The following is a 22,316-nucleotide window of genomic DNA, read 5'->3' on the forward strand; positions in this document are numbered from 1 at the left end:
ATTATTTTTGTCTTGTTATAATCTGAGCCTCAAACAAGACAGAGTAGGATCTAAACCTTAAATGTTAAAGATGGTATGTGCTATACCAATCCCATCCCACCCTCGAAACCTCCCAATATAATCCTATGTATGTTGTTACATTGGAAGTACAGCATAACAATATTAAGGCAAAAGTTGATCTACGCTACACAAATTATTCAAAGCCAAGAAAATTTCAACTGGTGTTCAGTGCTTTCTCTACCACTAATAAGTCAAAAAGGCGAATGAAATACAATCTTCAAAATGAGTGCGAAAATTTGGATTCTTTAGAGGCAGAATGCTAATGGAAATTAAGTTTTAAGCTGTTTAACTTGGAAACAATTTTAATTTTTCTAGTTAGAAACAATATCCTTTAGAATGCTTAAAAAGAATTAGAAAATAATCTGAAAAAGAATCAACAGGCATACATGCAAACGGTATTTTTTTGTTTAAGTACAAAATGTAGATGTTATTCTGTTTGACAATTGTGCAACAGTAAAATAAGATTGCTGTGTTAATTAAAAAGCATTTTACACAAAACACTTGTTTTTAGAAAGCTCAATACTGCAGAACAACAAAACAGAAATTAGACTTTTATAACAGAGTTAATAGTAACATCTGACAGAACAAATCTAAAGTTTATTGTAACTACAGTTTCTTGATAGTTGAATACGTACATGGAAAAAAGTGCATGAAGACATGAAACTAAAATTAATACCTTAGTGTTTGTTCTTTAGTATACAGAGTAAAAGTAATCACATCCTAAAAATGCCTTTTATATGGACACACCTTATAAACCCTCCTCCAGTTCTTTTTATTATCTTTCAACATTCGAGTCCAAAGCATGTTCATAAGTTCTGGAAACTGCTCATACATAAATGTAGCTCTAAGAGAAGTAAACAAAAGGAGCAAAGCAATTATTTTCATAACAGTTTTCCACAATCGTTTGCCACAATTTAAATGTTGACAGTAGATGGCAGACTTGGTCTAAAACACTTGTAATTCCATCAAACTTTAAGTGAAGAGCTACCAAAATTTCTTATTTATTCACACACCACCATTTCAAACAAAGCTGAGTATGCATCAGTTTGGGGGGGAGGGAGAGGAATCTATTCTCTTCAAAGCAATGGTTTAACGTCTACAACAAGACTATGGTGGTGCCCTTCGTAATTAGCTCATCACACACTATCCAAGCCCTTCTCTGAAAATAAACCAATACATATATTCATGAGCAAAAATTTGGCTAATCTTACTCTGCTTAAAATCTTTAAAAAGTATTGAAGCAACCAGCCCCAAATAGGATCTTTTTTATTCTGAAAACCCCCCAAAAATGATACATATTGTAAGACCAAAAATTAAAAAAATAAAATAAAAAATACACTGCAAGTATACTGTGACATGTTTTTGATTCAGCGATTCTGATGATTTTTTTCCAGCATATAATCTTAAAATTTAATTTTTAATTATTTGTCAGCTCTTCTCTATCAACCTGGCATCCCGGTTGGTCTGGCAGCAAATTTTATATTTCTGTATAAAGATGCATCATCTTCTTCACCGCTGAGTCAAATTATCACTTACTTGGCAATCTCTCCCATGAGCTGCCCTGAAGGTCCCCATGGATCATCATTGGTTGCTTCTCGAACCTTAGACTCGATGTCTGAATAATTCATAACCACGTTGGTGCTGCAAAGGAAAAGAATTAACACACATATGAAGATTAGCATCAAACTGAGAAACACATGAAAACTTAATAATGACACTAGTAGGTACCTTAATGAGATACCTCTACAGGGTGGGAAAGAAAACATCTTTAGTGCAGAAGCTACCCTGAGGACATTATACAACGCATTTAAGTTATCTTTAAGAAGGTTTATACTATTCCATTAGTCTTCAAGAATACAGATGAGAGACTAGGGATTACATGAGAGTTGGAATCAGTCCAGTCAAAATGGCTTTTGGTCAACTTAAAACTGAAACAACCACTAGAGTCTAAATTGGTAGTTTCCCCAGCTAGATCTGGCTTGCTTGCTGGTTTACATGTTGCACAATTATTTGTCAGTCCTTCTATAACTCAGTGAACAGAAGAGGATGTGTATTTTCTCAAACCATGTGCAATATAATGAAATCCAAACAATGTCAGTATCCCAGCAGGTGCTAGCAAAGTTACACAGATAGGAGAAGTTGGAAAGAAGGGAGATGAGAAATTCACAGGGAAGTATGTTTTTTAGCTTGAACAGTTTTAATTAAGGGAAAATGGGAAGGAGAAAGGGAGAGAAGCTACAGGGCTCCCTGTATGCCGATTAAAGGAGTGAAAACAATATCAAGAGTTCAAGGACCCTCTACGGGAGTTCTTGCAAAAACGCAATATGGAAAGAGGAAATAAGATGTTTTGGTATCATCTCTAAAAGAGAGAAAGCATCTGCCTTCTTAATGAATAGCTGTTGCAGAAAATGTTAACATTTAATTACAAGCCTAATTTTTAATGCTTTCTTACAAAAAAACAAGTCCTAATATACTCTGGAAGCAGGACGATCTGCCTTAACCTTAACAAAAGAGGGGCTCAATGCATTTATTCCTTAACAACTGTATTCACATGAAAAGAGCTCCAACTGCAATATCTTAAGATGTATTTTTTCAGATATTGTGCCATTGGGAAAATGGAATAATTGTGCATATGCACATTTACATCAGAAAAACATTGCACAACTAAAAGATACACCATTACCTATACTCTGCCTACTTGTATAATTTTCTCACACTCTCTAATGTATTTAAAATAGATTTGCAATGGTTATGTTTATACCTTTGTACTACAAAGTTTTTTCTAAACTTAAATACTGTACATAATTATACAACTGGTTTCAGAATCTGGAAGAAGCTGCTGTAACATGATTGTGTTCAACTTGGAGTCCACAGAATGTCTTGTAAACCAACTGGAATGAAATGAAAACTGGTCCAGGGGCCTAGTAGTAATGCTATGGTGGAGGGTGGGTTCAATATTTCATCACCTTCCTTTGTTCTCTGAATCTGGAAGGCAGCAAAAACATTGCTTTACAGTCACCAGTCTGGGTGTTTAGGGAGAAGCATGAATAGGTTTTTAAGTGACACTCATCCAACCCTCTGTGCAGAAGGATGATGGAACTGGGAGTGTAAAGCAAAAGAGAAAGGAGAAACAAGTTCTTTTAAGACTCAGAAAAGGACACAGAGGGTAATAAAATCAGAGGTAGATCTCCTAGATTTAATCAGGGATTCTCAGCACTAGAATCCTCGCAATTAGATTCTGAAAAACAATTTTATTTGACTAGCTAAAGAGAGCATAACCTGCATGGCTGAATTAGTAATCAGCAAGCCAACAGACTATGATCTGTCTAGGAAAGCATGTCCAAACTCAGCAACAGGTATGAACAATAGCAATTAGGGTTGTATAAAGTAATTGTTAAAAACTATTTTAAAAAAACCTCTAAAAACTTCGATTTCTGCAGTTTTGTTTGCTGTAGACATCCAGATGTAAGCTAGTACCATTTTCAATTCTCATGCATATGGAACATTTTCATTTATTTATTTAACTACAGGCTTCAGAAGCTTTGCAGCTTTCAGAGCACACTAGTTTTCTTGTCCTATGTAAGGAAACTTGTGGGTCAAAAGGGAAAGGTTCTGTTTGTTTTTATAAAACCTCCCCAAGCTCTTGTTTGAAGGGATGGATGGGGAGGGGGAATATAAAATTGAGTTTCCTATATTTCAAGTAAAGTTTGAGATTGAGAAACTATTTAGTTGATGCCGGTATTTTTACTGCAAGTTTCTTTTTTGAGTTTTTTCCCCCCCAAAGTACAGGGCTAACAGTACTGGGGGGAAGTAAGCAATGGAGGGTGGGAGGGGGGAGCACAGTTAAACCCCACTAAAATAGGAAGACAATTCTAAAACCATCCAGCAGTAAAGTTATTGTTCTCAGCAAACTGTAGAAAGCTCTCAAATGCCAAGATGAGATCTAATGGCACAAAACGTTCCAAAACAAAATATCTTTAAGCCACAGTTAATTCAGAAACAAATGTAAACTTAAAAAGTTGTATAGTTTGGCTTTGTTCCAGGTCTTTTAAAAATAGCTATTTCTAAAAAGGTGGAAATATAGTTTTATTCTTCCTTTCCCATGTTTTCTATGGCCCTCATTCCATGCCCTACCCATGATTCCTGTGACCTTTGCAGCAAAAAATAATTTATGTCCAGATGTGAAGGGAAAAAGTGACTAGTCTGATTGCCAAGACTTCCTGTGATTGATATAAATTTAATATCCGAGGACACTTTCAGACGCCAGGGGGGGCTCTCTGATTAGTTTATACTGGGCAGCTTCCAGGGAATCGTGCAAGACTTCATGGACAGATTGCTTTGCAAACAAATGGTTATACAATAGTTAAGACCAACAGAAGGAATCCTAGTACTGAACGCTTAAAGCACACTATAATCTCAAAGATTCCCTTTGGATTTACACCAACTCATTAATTTAAAGCCTTCACAATTGAATTCTTATAACAAGCCAGTTTTGACATGGATAGAGATGTTAAATAAATGGAAGAAGTGGATTTAGCAATTAGGTTAAAAGTACGGCACATGGAAAAAATAAATGGACATTAATGATTACAAAACCTTTGCCACATTCCTTTCTGCTTACATGGTACATGTATGCATGTTAGCTTTCTTATAATTGTCTTTTTAATCTTATAGACCATAGTCAACTCCCACCGATACATTCAACTTTTCTTTTTTTTCCATTCACTGTTCCAGCACCTTTTTTCAAAATCAGTGATGTCAGTGTAGCTTTGGTTATTATATTTCTAGCCAGAAAGAGGAACTGGCAATAAAATAAATAAATGGGTTCAGTAAAAAAAAAAAAAAAAAAAAAGCTGTGGTCAGTGGGGTGTACTTTATTTTAAAATCTCAGCAACAGATGGGTTAAGTTTATAAATACAAAAAGCGAAACATTTACAACAATTTTAAAAAGGTAGCTCAAGTGATGCTCTCAAATTCTTTGGCAGCGGGAATGCCAGTACACCTCATTCTTTAAAAATATTTGGCTTGTCTCAGTGTGGATCAATCTATTAACAAAGATTAAATATTCCTCATGTTTTTGAAAAAATGAATATTTATATCTAACACTTAATTCTACAGCCAGAAACTAAAAAAAGAGAGATGCCTTTATTGTAATTAAACATACCCAGTTTACCTAAAGTGTTTTATGAGCTTCTGAAAAGGAAAGAGAATCTATGAAAAAACTATACAGCAACTTCATAAATATTCCAAATTTCTTTCTGAGTTATGGTTTCCTGAGATCTAGAATATTTGCGATGTGGCTCTCATCAAGGCCTAAGTGTCATGCCTTAAAATGAGTTAAAAAAGGAGAAAAGAGGGGAAACAGGTTGGAGAGAAATATTGTATGTGCTTCATTAGATTTCCTGCTGCTTGTCTTTTTTTGTGTGGGAGAAGGGAGAAAGGAGGTGTGGGAGAGAAAAGTCAGTTCTGTAAGCATTCCTACAAAGATAACAGAAAGCCAAAAAACAATAAGCTCCATCCAAAATTTGTTGTGCAGAATATTTACAAATTAGCTATCCGTTCCCACTCATATTCTAGAACACTCATAAATCACATCAGCTTTCAGGAATAAAATGAGGGAAGAAACCTGAAATGCTCTTCTGAAGACAAACAAACATACATGGATTTCTTAAAGCATACAAATGAAATATAGTTCATTTGCCAGTAAAGATTTACATGTGTTACAATTTTCTGAAGCAGTGTACTTCACAAGACTAAATACAAAAAGCATAAAGAGATCATATCTCACCATACAGATGCTGAACACAACTCAGGAACAAAGTAGGCACAAGAACACTGTGTACTCAAGTAAGCGATAATTATGTTGTGCACATGAGTTTTCTAAGTACTTGATTTCAATACATTCTGTGGCTGTGATTCAATATTTTAGGCTACTGTACTATGGCTTTTCGCAACACTGAACCCCATAACAAATCATCAAATCTCTATAATGCTCCTCAGCTCTGAAGAGCAGCATAATAATGAAGGTGAAGTGTATTACTCTCTACAGAAAGTATCAACTTCTCTTCAAAGTGTTTTACCATAAAACACCCATAAAATAAACACTGAAAAGGAAAGTTCCCTTACGCTAAAAAAATCACTTTAGTCACCAGGAAAAAATCTGTTCTATTTTGTGTTTTCAGCCAAAACATTAGGGAAAACAGTTTTAAATAATACTTGCAATGTTGTGAGGTGAAACCTTGATAATCAATCATGTGGTTTTCATTATTCTGGATCACAGGACACCCTCCACAGATTCTTATGCTGTACTTGTACCCAAATTGGAACTCCTAAGTGAGGTTTACCATCCAGCTCTAGATTTTGGGAAGCAATGCTCTTTTGAAGTATTACAAATACCTAGCTCACCAGAAAAATGACATTTCAGCCCTTCAACGTGCATAACAATCCTCTAATGAAAAGAGAAGTTCCTGGATTCAGAACTGTCCAACTGATTCCCTCAACACCCCTGATCCAGACCCAAACTGGGAAATATCCCTAAAGTATCAAGGAATACTGCTTTAGAAGTATTAGTATACAAAATCTGAAGCGGATAAAAATTAAACTATTGCAGCACACTCTAATCAGTATTTACTGGAGTTTGCACATACAGTTCTTACCACAGAGAGAATCACTGTGCTGAATAAAACTACACTCCCATGTAAGCAGCACTAGTAAAGTATTTTCCCTTAATTCAATCCCCTCTGTAGCACTGACAATTATGTCAAAGTAGCTAGAAGAGCCGATATTAGGTAAGGAATCCAAATATGAACCAATCAAAAGGGGTGCGATAAAAGAAAAAGAAAAAACCACACACACTAAGGGGTGTAATGGGAAAGTAAAACATATCCACACACATTTAGAATAGAACTCACTTAATACTGGGTAAGGGCTCAAACAGCATTACAAGAGTTATTCAAATTAATATTGCACAACTAAAAAAGCGCAAGTGCAGCCTAGAGTAAGAGTCAGGCCACATATAAAGAGCTATGAGAATCAAGACTCCTATTGATGTAGGTGGTGTCAGTGAAGGCACAGGCACAATTCTGGACATGAGGTCTGCACTGGCCTTGTTAAATGCTAAGTCAAAACTAGTGAGAACTAAAATAAATTGAACTCCTAGTGAAAGGGAATATTATAATAGTTTCTTTATAGTGATGGGAAAAGGTATTGGTTTGGACAGGGCAAGACTTAATTAGAAACATTTCTCAAACCTTTGGGAAGCTACCCACTGTGCTGAGGGAGCAAGCAGCGGGAAAAGGGAACCTGGCTACCCAGTTAAATTTTTTAAATGCATATTTCAAACCAATTATGATATCATGTATACATGAACTCCTATGTGCATAATATTATGCCTTTAACTATTACTCCAAGGACCTTACTGGATTATGCACCTTCTGTTTTCCCTTTTTTAATTTTACAACTGGGAACACTAAAATACTAAAAGCTGAAATGAGAAACTTTCTACTTTTTGACCACCATTAACAATTTGCAGTGAAAGATCATTCTTCAAATATCTCCATTTGAAGAGTAAAGCTGAGTGTATGTGTGTGTGTTATATATTATAAAACGCTTTAATACCTACACTACTGAATAAACACCAAATTAAAAACAAACCAAAAAAAAAACAACAACAACAAAAAAAAAACCACCCAGCAACCCACATTTGGAATCATTCCTTCCCAAGAATTACTCCTTTGATAAAGACTGTTAGGTTGGGTACTGGGCAACAAAAGCTCTATTACTGTAAAACATTACTTAGTATAGGGAGAAAATTTTGCAAGAAATAAGTAATCTGGTTATTTTTTTTTTTTTACTAATTGAAGTTATTTCTATAAGAGCTATCAGGGTATAGGTCTAAGAGTCCTATCCTCAATCTATAATTACCATCTGCTGAATAAGTCATACCTTTTAACAATTTTGAGATATGAACACTTAGTTTTCATCAAGTCTGTAATTTTGTTAGTGGCTTATTCCCTTTTTATGAAGCAGTTCCCCCAATGCCTTCTACCTGACCACTTCAAATGGAATTTTCTTATTAAGCTGAGAATAAGATAAAACCTTTGTTTGGGGCCATGAAAACATGGCTATGTATACAGAGTTGGTAACAATCTAGTGCTCTCCTCTTCTACATCAGTAAATGGTGTTTTTAGCAGCCTCAAGCCCTGGACCCATAAAACCAAATAAAAATAAGTTACCAAATGTCTGTTGTATTTTTCAGACTGGCCATATCAATCTAGTTACTTGTCAACCATAAGAGATCAATGGCTGACATCATCTGAAAACGGATATGCAAAAAATCAATCTTACAACAGGGGTAAAGACCACATTGTATCTGGCTCAATAAGCAAGTAGTTGGTTCCACTCTCCCTCCTGCACAGCTGTCTCAAGAGTATCAAGCCTCTTGAGGTGGGGTACACACAAAAGCATAGGAGTGTTTATCCATATAGTATCATGCTAGTAATAACTAACTCCTGAGGTAAACCTCTGAGCATGTCCAGTGTGGAACTGGAGTTTCCAGGAACATAGGCAGACTCAGACTGAGCTCTGTGTTCTTTCTAGTAATACAAGTGCTGGAGACCATCTCTCCAACCAATTTAACTACTTTAGTGCATGTTATCTGGATCTGCTCTAAACACCCAAGCTGGAGGAGATGGACTTTGCTTGTGGTAAGAGACAGAAACCCAATTTAATAGTTCAGTCAGCTCACTGGTGCCTCTGTTATGAGCTTTGTTCAGACAGCAGAGCAGTGACCCTGTCCCCTGACTTCACACAAGCAGCACAGCTAGCAGCTAAAAACTGCATAATAGGTAAAAAGAGGGGGTTTATTTAAAGGTGAGGTTATACTACACAACCTGTAGAAGTCAAAGATAGTAACATCCACCCTTGTAAGTAAAATAACCTCTCTTTTACACACTATATCACCAGGGTGAACATTTATCACATCACTGAATCAGCACACAAAGCAGCTCACATTAATACTATACTTGCAATGAGGCGGCAGTTATCCAGTAGACGTGTTTAAAAAGAAGTCATAGATGTTCTCTACCATTTAACAGGTTAATCAAGAGATAGAACAGAAGTGCTATGTCCAAACATTTGAGTGGATAAAGTATCTTTAGTACCTAGATCACTAATTAAAGGATCCTCAGTCATATATTGGAGGAAAATAGATGCATTTTAAAAAGTTAAAGGTTTTCCTTCAATAAAAACAATCCAGTCTCAATACTGGACTCAGAAGTTGGCGTCTACTGTTAATATCACATAACATACAAAATTTCCAACTTGCTCTTATAGAAGCTATTTCCCCACATTCCTACCTAAACTGCCCTTAACCTGTTTAGTCCATCTACATAGCATTTACAAGCAGTTTTCCAGAAGCATTAATTTGTTATGAAAATAATTTACCTAATACTTAGCCAGCTGTGCCTGAAATATTTTCAATAGAGCATTTAAACCGTAACACGAGAAACCTGAGTGCCTAGACTCCAGCACTGCTCATCAGCCACTAGGGGCCAGCATAACATGTGAGAAACATTAACATCCCAGAAGAGGAAAAGTTTGATCATACAGCACAGCTCTATTCATCTAATTCTGTTCGCAGATTATCATGGCATCACTTGTTTCAGACTCTGAGGAAACAGAGTTGATCACCCATCCAAAACAAGCGCCTGTTTCTGAAAATATACAAGGTACAGGACTTAAAGGTTTAAAAAAGAATATATCAGAGCTCAGAAGAAAAGGTGCGTTACAGCCTTAGGATTTCATTGGCTTAAGCTGTTGAGTATGTGTCACTGCCTTAGAAAGCTTAATGCACCAAGTAGCTTAGTTCACAGATGGGAGTGGGAGGTCACATGCTTACTTGCCTATCTGCTCTCCCAACCACCCCCACAGAAATTCAAGAATCAAAAGTACCTCAAGTTTTTGACTAGGTTTGCAGTGGAAAGGAAGTCAACTGTACCTGGAATAAATCTTAACAGTGCATTTAAAAAAACAAGTTGTCTTCATCAATCCAACATAGGTTAGTGACCATGCTACCAGACAGCAACCCCCCACTTATTTTCAACTAGCCAGCTCACATCATTTTCACTTAGTTTGTGTCAGTTATGTCAATACCGTTATGAAATGTGCAGTCTGGATTTAAGATCTTACAGATGCAACATATGGATGCTAACTATGACACCAGCAGTCCAAATTCAGCCGAGAAACAGATGGGCACCCTTATTCTAAAATGTCTTTCCAAATACCTTAGTTCAAGTGCTACCTAACCATCTGAAATTACCTACGTTTGAACAGCAGTTTAAAACACCACAAGAATGATGACCAGTGGCACAATTACAAGGAGTTGGAGTGAGAGGGGGCATGAAGGGCTCCCTCTCTCACAAGGGTTTTGCTTTTGCTCAAAGTTTCATAAGCTGTGAAACTGGGGAGGGATATGGCCAGAACACTTAAGCAGTGGTCCTGTACTAAATCAGGACAGATGCTGTCAGAGTTGTCTGTAGCATTGCTCAGGCTATATGGTTGCAGTGCTACTGAAATTTGACCCATCTGCCCCTACACAGAGAGGGGCTGCTGAGCCAGATTTTAGAAAGTGGTGTTGTGAGCTAGCACACAGGAAGTCTGCTAGCATACGGTGCAGTGTGGGGTAGTCTGGCAAATACTCAACTCCTAGTGGCATCTGCTTGTGTGCTGTGTGGGTAAGAGGGGAGACTTGCCAGCCAAGAGAGATTCCAGGTTCCTGCAGGAGGAGGGTGGATGAGCTGATACCAGAAGAGGGTCCAGGCTGTGGGGTGGAGGGAGAACCAGAATTTGCTCCCCCTCCCAAAGAAATATCTGAATTGGTGTCACTGATGACAACAGCAGGCAATGTTGTATATAAATATGGGATATGATAAGAATTCTCCCTCTGGAACTCTCAATCATTTGAGTTTTTTGACCAATGATACCATCTTCACTATAGCACAATAAGAGTCTGAATAGCATTTTCAACTTTTCAAGTTAACAGTTTCATAATTTATGTGGCAGATGTGCAAGGCAAATTGTACAGAAAGTGATAAGCCAAGAAAAACATCCTGATGTCCACAATTGACTTATGACTTGTGGGAGGAAGGAACCATAAAGCTATTTCCTGTGCCTTACAACTTTTGTGGTTAAAACAGTACCAAGTAAATAAGATAACCCACTATGCAGCAGCCCCTTTTTCAAATCTTTAAAAAGCATGCTGAATTAAAGAAATGAGGATTGCATGCTGCTATGAACACCTTAATACACTGTACAGAATATACCTTTTCTCTTCATAAACTACTTTTACTTCTCATTTAAAATAGATTTAAGTTCCAGAGCTGCTACAACTTATGTCAATGCTGTGCTATAGCTAAAGTAGTTCCCCCACCCTTTCCAAAATGACATTATTGTTTTAAAGTAATTATACAATGAAAGCTGCATTAAAAGGCAGTGTCCTGTGTCATAAGAGAGGAAGTCACTCCCATCTGGTGAAATTTTAAAAGTGCTTTGGGAGAAAAAAAACCCTAAACTATCAACAGTTCCATTTTTCCTGTCCACTGAAATTTGTCTGAAATCAATTAGTACCTGTTAAAAAACAGAATGATAAATATATTTAAGTATTTTCCATAGGACATATAAGGTGGGAATTTCAAATGCAAGTCAAGTGAGTCAGGAGCAAGAGCTCTATTGAAAACTCAATTTGACTTGTGTGCCTAGATCACATGGGAACTTTTGAAAAATCCCACCCATAATCTTCAAACCCATGGCTTCTCTTTCTCAGATTATAGACCACCATGGAAATATTTCACCAATATGAGCTAAACTCATATTTTGTGCACTGCCAGATGTCAGGCCTTTTACAAACAGCAGTTTAAGCCAGCCAAGAAGCACAACAGCACAGGACAATGGGACACTTGGACTGGAAGATAACCTTAGAACTATCTAAACTTGTAGTGATCCAGTACTATAAACTGAACAAAAAAATATGTAGTCTGTGATGCTACACCTAGGAATAAGAGAAAGTTATATTCTTTGAAAGAATTTTTGATGAACGTGACGCTACAAACTCTAGCCATTGAGGCCACAGGTAAACTCCCTCACAGTGGTGAGCACTCGGGTCTGATAGTATTTAAGGGTTCAGGGCCCCAGTGTGTCCCCCCCTCCCCCAACATCTCAAAGTCCATTTTCCAGTGATGAGTGTAATTTAGGGAAGAAGGCTGGCAAACTGAGAATCTGGTTTAAGTTGAAGTCAGAATCTACCTCTGGTAAGAATTTTGGGTGTGGGCACAAGGTGAAATTCTCAGTTCCACTTAAGTCAAGACAAAACTCCCATTGATTTCAATGGGCCTGAAAGTCTATTCAGTCTCCTAACCTAATGAAATAGCATAAGGAAGATCAGGCACCAGGGCCAATAGTGCACTAACTTTTCTTGATGTTAAAACAACGAGGAGTTCTTGTGGCACCTTAAAGACTAAAATTTATTTGGGCATAAGCTTTCGTGGGCTAAAACCCACTTCATCAGATGCATGGAGTGGAAAATACAGTAGCAGGTATAAATACACAGTACATGAAAAGACAGGAGTTGCCTTACCAAGTGGGAGATCAATCTAACGAGACAATTCAATTAAGAGTAGGATACCAAGGGAGGAAAAATCACCTTTGTAGTGGTAATGAGAGTGGCCCATTTCAAATAGTTGACAAGAAGGTGTGAGTAACAGTAGGGGAAATTAGATTTTGTAATGACCCATCATCTCCTTGATGTTGTTATTGGCAATAAGGAAGGCAATCTAAAGTGGCTAAGGGCTCAAAGGCTGGTTCTATCAGCTTTGTGAGCAGTAGATTTACAATCACGTTAAGGCATCTTTTGGGGTAAGAATAAGTTAGAGGATTGAGAAGGTGTGTGGGGGAGCTGATACAGTGGCCAAATTAAGACTTACCAAGTTCAGCAAGAACCCATTTCTTAATAAATTAAAATTTTATACTGTGGTTGCTCCTAATGACAAGGATGGGCCCTACTGTGCTAGCTGCAGTACAGACAACACCCTTCCACAAAGAACTTACAGTCTAAGAGCCATATGGAACATGGATGAGAGCAGCAAGTGGCATAATAGATAACAGAAATGTCACTCACGAGTCTTCAGTGTCAAACATTTGCTAGTTCTTCAAGTCTACTGATATATATATATATAAGTTACAGTGCATATTTCCAGTTCTTCCGCCATCAGAATGTTACAGAAAGTATCCATCTCAGAGTTTATGCAGACAGTCACAATAAACAGTTTTAATACCAAGCAAAGGTATCAACATTTCTGGGTAATGTAATTAGTGACTTCATTCAAATGATATACTAACGGTTTGCCATCTGTGATATTAGCACATTTAGTGTTGTCAACAGATACTTAGTACTACATCTAAAGCATGCCTCTTCTCTTTAAGGAATAGACCAGGGTTTAAGCACTTGGATGGTCACCTCTTGCTTCCTTCCCCAGCCCCAATTTTCCCATTTCCAGTCTACCCAAAGTCCTGCAACTTGAAAAAAAATAAAATAAAAAAAAACAAACAATCACTGGATGTGCTGCTGTCAGTGGCTTCCTCTAACCATTACTATCTTCTCTCCAAATTCAAGCTGTTTGGTCCCATCTATGGCCATGTCTACAGTAGGATAAAAGTTAACATATAATCTCTCTTATACAAACTTCCTTCTTTAAAAAGGTTGTTTAATACACAAAGTACTTAGAAAGTTCTAAATTCAAGTACTTAAGGACCACATTTCCTTTTAATGGGAGAACTCGACAGCTACATGGTAAATATAGAGTAAGAGTTTCATTTCATTATATTAGGTTTCTCACAGTGGATTTATGATATTTAGATTATAGCAGTGAATACTGTGCAATGTTATAGTCAAATGCACCTTTTTATGATGAAACATCCTAAGAATGGAATTAGTAAAAATGTAAACCAATTTCACAAAGAGATTTAATAGTTCCTTTTCAGTACACCCTCTTAGCTGAGAAGGAGACTCAATACTTACACAGCTAAATCCTAGAAAAGTAAACTTGTGCTCAAAAAAATAGAACAGCAAAAGTAGTCATGGAACTGCATATTGGGAAAATTTTCCCATCTCTTTTCCTACACCAATATACACACACAAACGTGGCTTATTACAGCTGAAGTCACTGTTTAGCAGGCTTAGTTCCTTTTGATTTGTATGCTCTCAAGGTTATGCAAATTACATTTAAATCATGATAAACATACAACCAAAATATGTAAAAACATGTAGTTTGGGTATCCTAGTAATTTTTGACATGTAGATTTCTGGTTCTTACAGCTTAGATACATTTCGTAGCCAGAATGACGACACTTACTTCTCTTTTTGACCAGTTCTCAGACTTTTAGATGATGAACAGGACAAGTGAATAAAACATTTTCTTTTGGGTAATGGGCAAACTAGCAATTAGATTAGTATTTTTAAAATTAACTGTGTTCATGTACAGGATTTAGATATCTCATTCCCTCCCTCAGGACAGAGTTAGCCACTGCCTAAAAGAACATTAGAGAGATTGAGAGGGATTGCTTCCCTGGCCTGCCATCTGACTGCTGGTGGAGCTGCTCACCAACCATGTCCAGGAGAGAAAAAAGTGCTCCTGCAACAGCTACTGCTGACTGCTCCTTCTACCCATACAGCCACCCCTGTTGGATTTTGTTGCAACTCTCTTTGCATGAGTAAACAAAGATCTGGGTCAAAGAGCTCATGCAGCAACAAACCTTGGGAAGAAAGATTTGGCTTTGTTTGAGTGTCAAAGTCAAATCTCAGAAAAGGGCTAATCTGGACTATGCAAAATGTGCATGTGATTTATTCAAAGGAGAGTGGAAACCACACCTGTTTACAGAAGGGTCAGAGGCAGCAGTAGTTAATTGTTTATTGTAAGTAATACACAAATAAACCTTAATTTACAAAATATTGATAAATACTAATATTCTATCTACAGTTACAGATGGAATCACTAATTAAATTGGATTACTTATTCTGCAATCAGTTGCTGAAGTCAACAGTTCTTAAAGAAAAAAGCACTCAGCCTGTAAATTAGATGCTTAATACAAAATCATCTCCCATCAAGTGAACGCGCATCATAACTATTTTCTTTTAATAGCCAAATCCATCCTTATTTAAAGTGCAACATATTTTGCTTCTCAACACTGAGGCTAGTTCATCCCTAGTATAGCTCAAATGAATACGGTGGTATTATACCAGAGATTAATTTGGGCCCATTACATGTAACAATACATGTTTATTACACGTAATGTTATAGACTTTCAGATACTGTGAGTGCAAAGGATACTAAATATACAGATCATTGCACTAGTGCCGTCTTTTGCCTTTTGGGATGAATTTAGCGAATCTCTCTGTTACATGAGTGACACACTGGCAGAGCTGGCTACAGCTAAATAGGGTGCAAGCTTCTCACCCAGAATTTCCACTGTCTTTCTTGACCAGCAAAACTCCTGCTACAAGACCTCTCAAGTTAAGGCTCCAGTTGTACCAAGTTTTGCTTTCCAGATGCTACCATAGCAAACTTTTAATATATTTATGACTAACTCTTAAAGGCCTCAACCGGGATCAGAGGACCCATTGTGCTAGGCATTATACAAACACTTAGGAGTATCAGCCCAGATGACCTTTCCGATTAAACAGACATAACAGGTGTGACAGTGTATCCCACAAGTCTTTATGGGGGGTGCTTATAAATGTATATATGATATAACTGGAATAGAGTTTTGCTACATATGCCATGTAACATATCTATGTAATGGTTGTGATCTGTTGGTTATCTACTAGTTGTATGCAGGAAACATTTGTGTGTTCAGAGTTATGAACACTGGCTGTATAATTGCTTGATTTCTAAGTAGCCTTAGGGCTTGGCTACACTAGAAATTTCAAAGCGCTGCCGCGGCAGCGCTGCGGGAGCGCTGTCGCAGCAGCGTTTTGAAGTGTGAGTGTAGTCAGAGCGGCAGCGCTGGGAGAGAGCTCTCCCAGCGCTGCACGTAAACCACATCCCTTACGGGTGTAGCATGCAGCGCTGGGAGCCACGCTCCCAGCGCTGCCGCCCTGATTACACTGACACTTTACAGCGCTGTATCTTGCAGCGGTCAGGGGGATGTTTTTTCACACCCCTGAGCGCAAAAGTTGCAGCGCTGTAAAGTGCCAATGTAGCCAAGGCCTTAGTTAGAACATTTGGTCACTTCTTGGGAAAGGAATGTACTCAATCAAGAAGTATTAACAGACAAAAGAGCTCGGAAGACTCCAATCCACATAAGAAGTCTACCTGAGGACATTCAAGGCAGCATGTGAGTAATGACTGCTGCCTGCAAGTCCTCAGTCATGCATGGGCATGTAACTTGCTCATGTGATTCCAAATCTCCATTTTGTGACTGGATTCTACACAGGGTGAGGAGGGGGTCTCCACCCACAAAAGGGAGTCTATTCAAACCCCTGGGAGACCCCTCCATTTTGTCTTGAACTGGCTAAAAAAGGAGCCTCTCCACCACCCCAGGATGCTTAAAGGAAACTGAAACAAAGGACAGTAACTACAGGGGGTTTGAGTGATTGCTGGACCCAGGCTAAAAGGAGATTAGTCTGTAAAAGGGAGCATTCTGGAACTGGTGAGGATCTTATCTGTATTCAGTTTGATTAAACACAGATTTGCGCATTTTATTTTGCTTGGTAAGTTACTTTGTTCTGTCTATTACTACTTGGAACCACTTATATCCTACTTTCTGTATTTAATAAAATCACTTTTTACTTATTAGTTAACTCAGAGTATGTATTGATACCTGAGGGAGCAAACAGCTGTGCATATCTCCCTATCAGTGTTATAGAGGGTGAACAATTTATGAGTTTACCCTGCATAAGCTTTATACAGGGTAAAATGAATTTATTTGGATTTAGACCCCATTGGGGGTTGGGCATCTGGGTGCTAAAGACAAGCACATTTCTGTGAGCTGTTTTCAGATAAACCTGCAGCTTTGGGGCACTGTAATTCAGACTCTGGGTCTTTGTTGAAGTAGACAAGAGCGTCTGGCTCAGCAAGACAGAGTGCTGAAGTCCTAAGCTGGCAGGGAAAACAGAGATAGTAGTAGTCTTGGCATATCGGTTGGCAGCTCCCGGGAGGTTTCTGTGATCCAACCCGTCACAACAGGTAACGACCCTTACGTCGTCCCCATTTTACAGATGGGGAATTAAGGCAGAGAGATTAAGTGATTTACCCAGAAGTCATAGAGGAAGTCTGTGGCAGAGGCAGGAATAGAACCAGATCACTTGAGACTCAGTCCAATACCTCAGCCTCAAGGCCATCCTTCCACCTTAGCCAGTTCAGCTTACAATATATAGTATAAGGTGTTGAACATACTTGCTTGTCTACACTAGAGATTTCTGCAGAAATTATATTTCCCCTTGTTCCAACACAAGTTCAGATGAACTAGTGGGAACCATAGGGCAGACAAGGTTCTTCAAGCTGTACTAGTTTGCACTGTATATTCGTAAGTCACTGAAGCCTTGCCTAGACTACGAGTCCCATCAATTCAACTGAATCAGTGTAAGAACTGATGAAGTTTTATTGTAAAATTCCATGGTGTGAATATAGCTCTAGAACTAGAGTTTGAACTGTATGCGTAAACTAACTTATAATGTACAATTTTATTTGGACATGTTAAAGCACTTATTTTCTTTATAAGAATGGTCTGAACAAACTTCAAACATTTCCTTTAGGTCTCTGACAAGTGTCTCAAAATGGGACACATAAGAACAAGTGAAGTCTGATTATATTCTGTAAGAGTCAAAGTACTTTTGATAAGAAATGTCCAAGTCTCCAGTATCAAATCTTTCACCTCTGAAGTTAATTGGCTAAAGAGTTATTTGAGCAAGGATGGATTTTGGAGGAGAAAAGGGAGCACATCGTTTCACTTCCATTGTTAGCTTCCACCTTAGCCTACAAAACATTCAACAATGACTAGGCCAGCTGATGTGGTGTGTCTGCTGCTTATTATACTAATCATAATAGTATTACTGTCCTCCTGTGCTCTCCCATCCATTTGCTGCACCTGCCACATGCCTTACTTTGGGCTGAAACACTTACTTATGCTGCATTCAATGCCTCACACAAAACAATTTCAATTTTGATTGAGGTATCTAGGTACTACTGCAATACAAATGAAGAATCACCCCAAATTTTACTAATACAGTAACTATATTCAGGGATTTGAAGCAATCAAATTTTTGAATTGCTCTGCTCTGGCTCCGCTCCAGCTCCAGGCAAAAACCTACTGTCCGCGCTCCAGCTCCAGGCTCCGCTCCAAAGCCTTGACTATATTAACAGGTTTTTTTCCTTTTACAAGATACCTAAACATAGCGTATCTTGCAACACTTCACAACACTTCACTGTTTTTAACTCCCCTACTCAACTCTTCACCCCTTGCTGTGTTTATATCATTTACACAGTAATGTCCTTGTAGGAAAAAAACTAATTTCAAGTGTGTTTATAAAATGCTGACTACATTTGTGTCACTGTCTAACACATCTGATGTCATTTTCCTCCAGCATAATTACATGCTATTAAATTATCACTTTAAGACTCAAATCTCCCCACCCCAAGAGAATCCTTGAGGCCTGCACAGAGCCCCACTGAAGACAAAGGGGCTTCGTGTACATCAGCTTGCAGGATCAGGCCCTAAACATCTTCAACGTCCTAAAAATCTCCACACAACAAAGAGAATCAGGTTTTTGACCCTAGAAAGACCATGAGACACAAGTGATAAAAATAATGGTTTCAAATGGACAATCAGGGTTCAACTCACTCACCCTTTTTTTTGTGGTATAAAGGAGAGAACAGCACTAGGGATTATAAGAAGCTGTATAAAAACAAAAAAAGAATTGAATGCCCTGAACCTTATGCCTCATATTACTAACAATATAGAGAGAAAGGATTTGGGGAATTCAGTGCAGGATTATTCCAAAATAGCTAAAATGCAACTTTTCTTTTCAAGTTTGTTAAAAGTGCAGTCAACTACTCTTTGCATTGTAAACAAATAATGTATCAACATGCTAATGCACTGAGTCAATTTGTTTAAAAAAATTACATTAAGATAATTCTTTTAGAAAACAAAAGCAGGTGTACTCCACACAAGAATTTGGTTGATTTAAAAAATAAAAACTAACACTGAGGATATTGGTATATTAATGACTGTTCATTTACTGGTTTCTCTTGGTTGTGTTCCAGTAAGGCATAACAAATCACACCATGGCTTTCTAAAGAGATCACAAGCATGTGACAGGGTTATGCTGCCAACAAACAAGTAACATAGCATGCCAAAGAATGGTCTTGAAACTATAAATGCCTGAAAAGTATTAGCTGAACAATTAGAAATTGAGTGCTTATGCCACAAAATAGAAGGAAGCCTTAGAGAAAGTCTTCAACTGGTCTTAGCAAATACACTGCGAAGTGCAATGATTCAAACTGGAATTCTAGATACATCTAGAACTATCCTTACATCTAGGAATGAAGTTGGGATTTGAATATCCAGGAATTAGTGGTTGGAGGGGCTAGGGTATACAAAGAAGAATGTACACACTTGCAATGTAAGAACTATGCTTTGTGAAAACATCCACTGTAAGGGATCAGGTTTACCAAACAAGACCCATCTATTGGCATTCCATTACTCCACTGTTAGCTCAAGGTATAACTCTAGCGTTGCCCCTACATAAACTCCTGTTTACACACAAAAAACTCAAGATATAGGGTGAAGTGGTGTTTTAACTTTAACCCTTGCTCCATGGCAGGCCAGTTAGCTAAAGCTGCTGATGCTTGAACTAGTAATACCCTGTGCTGCTAATACAATAATCACTCTGGTGCTGATAATCCATATACAGTCATAAGAACATAGGAATGGCCAGACTGGGTCAGACCAGTGATCCATCTAACCCAGTATCCTGTCTTCTGACAGAAAGCAATGCCAGGTGCCGCAGAGGGAATGAACAGAACAGCTAATCATCAAGTGATCCATCCCGTCACCCATTCCCAGCTTCTGCAAAACAGAGGCTTGGGACACCATCCCTGTCCATCCTGGCTAATAGCCACTGATGGACCTATCCTCTACGAACTTATCCAGATCTTTTTTGAACCCAGTTATAGTCTTAGTTTCACAACATCCTCTGGCAAGGAATTCTACAGGTTGACTGTGCATTGTGTGAAAAAAATACTTCCTGTTTGTTTTAAACCTGCTGCCTATTAATTTCATTTGGTGACTCCTAGTTCTTGTGTTATGAGAAGGAGTAAACACTTGCTTATTTACTTTCTCCACACTAGTCATGATTTTGTAGACCTCTATCACATCCCCCTCTTAGCTGTCTCTTTTCCAAGTTGAAGAGTCCCAGTCTTATTAATCTCTCCTAACACGAAAGCCATTCCATACCCCTAATCATTTTTGTTGCCTTTTTCAGAACCTTTTCCAATTCTAATATATATTTTTTGAGATGGGGCAACCACATCTGCACACAGTATTTAAGATGTGGGCATACCATGGATTTATACATAGACAATATGGTATTTTCTGTCTTCTTATCTATCCCTTTCTTAATGATTCCCAACATTGTTTGCTTTTTTGACTGCCATTGCACATTGAGTGGATGTTTTCAGAGAACTATCCACAATTACTCCAAGATCTCTTTCTTCAGTGGTAACAGCCAATTTAGAGCCCATCATTTTATATGTAAAATTGGGATTATGTTTTCCAATGTGCATTACTTTGCATTTATCAACACTGAATTTCATCTGCCATGTTGTTACTCAGTCACCCCATTTTGATAGATCCTTTTATAGCTCTTCGCAGTCTGCCTGGGTCTTAACTATCTTGAGCAATTTTGAATCATCTGCAAATTTTGCACCTCACTGTTTACCCCTTTTTCTAGATCATTTATGAATATGTTGAATAGGACTGGGCCAAGTACAGACCCCTGGGAAATACCACTATTTACCTCTCTCCTTTCTGAAAACTGACCATTTATTCCTACCCTTTGTTTCCTATCTTTTAACCAGTTACAATCCATGAGAGGACCTTCCCTCCTATCCCATGACCACTTATTTTGCTTAAGAGCCCTTGGTGAGGGATCTTGTCAAAGGCTTTCTGAAAATTTAAGTACACTATATCCACTGGATCCCCCTTGTCCTCATGCTTGTTGACCCGCTCAGAGAGTTCTAGTAGATTGGTGAGGCACGATCTCCCTTTACAAAAACCATGTTGACTCTTCCCCAACAAATTAGGTTCATCTATTTGTCTGATAATTTTGTTCTTTACTATAGTTTCAACCAGTTTGCCCAGTACTGAAGACAGGCTTACTGGCCTGTAATTGCTGGGATCACCTCTGGAGCCTGTTTTAAAAGCAGTTTCAGTGTTATTTTGCCGTGTGACTGCTCTCACTCAAGCTAGGCTAACTCAGGAGAAGTGAAGTGAAACCAAACACTGCAACTAAAACAAGGCTTTAATCAATTTTAAAAAGAAGTTTATAAAAACTTGCATATTTTCAATATCCTGCAAGCATCATCTACAGTTATAGTTTGTGGGGTTTTTTTTTTTTTTTTTAAACATACCCTCCATCCAAGTCCTCATCCTCTGAATTACTACTGCTACTTTTCAATCCACCCAAGCACATTAATTTCCTGGGAAACATTCTCAACCTACAGACTCCTATGTCTTCTACCATTGTAGTATCTGAGTACCTAACAAAATATGATATCCTCACAATACACCTTCTCAATACATTGCTCTTTACTACTGTGTGTTTGCTTACAGGCTTTCAGTTCATAAGATACTCATTATACCCAAACCACGTATTATATCAAGGGCTTTACTCACATGTAGCTGTAATACATCTACTGCATTCCTTTCACAACCAATACTGAAATCTGATTAAAAAAGGTTATCAAATTTATCTCGCAAATCATGCCAGATCAATACAGTGACCAAGTGACACTATTTTCCCCTATATTGTGCTAAAGCAAGAATGCACTGGCTGTGACTAGATCAATGGAGCTCATTCCTAGACTCCATTGGCATATAGCAGGAAGAGTACATTGCCGAAGATAAAGAAACACAAATTTAAGACAGGGGATGCAAGAATTGCCAAAACTAAGGCTACCCCCCTCTATTCCACTCTGATAACAAAT

At 37.9% G+C, this 22,316-nt stretch overlaps 1 protein-coding gene across 2 annotated transcripts in view; it reads right to left on the minus strand.

The window, feature by feature from the left end:
* Nucleotides 1-22,316, minus strand: part of CLINT1 (clathrin interactor 1) — an 80,677-nt gene that overhangs the window by 35,025 nt on the left and 23,336 nt on the right. For both annotated transcript variants that reach the window (XM_032800474.2, XM_032800476.2), the window contains exons 2-3: nucleotides 1,597-1,701; nucleotides 808-904 (exon numbers count right to left, since the gene is read on the minus strand). In XM_032800474.2, the coding sequence (XP_032656365.1) occupies nucleotides 808-904; nucleotides 1,597-1,701 (202 nt within the window). The remainder of the gene's footprint in view (nucleotides 1-807; nucleotides 905-1,596; nucleotides 1,702-22,316) is intronic.

This window comes from Chelonoidis abingdonii, chromosome 7 (assembly GCF_003597395.2).
Source record: "Chelonoidis abingdonii isolate Lonesome George chromosome 7, CheloAbing_2.0, whole genome shotgun sequence".
In the NCBI taxonomy this organism is placed as follows: Eukaryota; Metazoa; Chordata; order Testudines; family Testudinidae; genus Chelonoidis; species Chelonoidis abingdonii.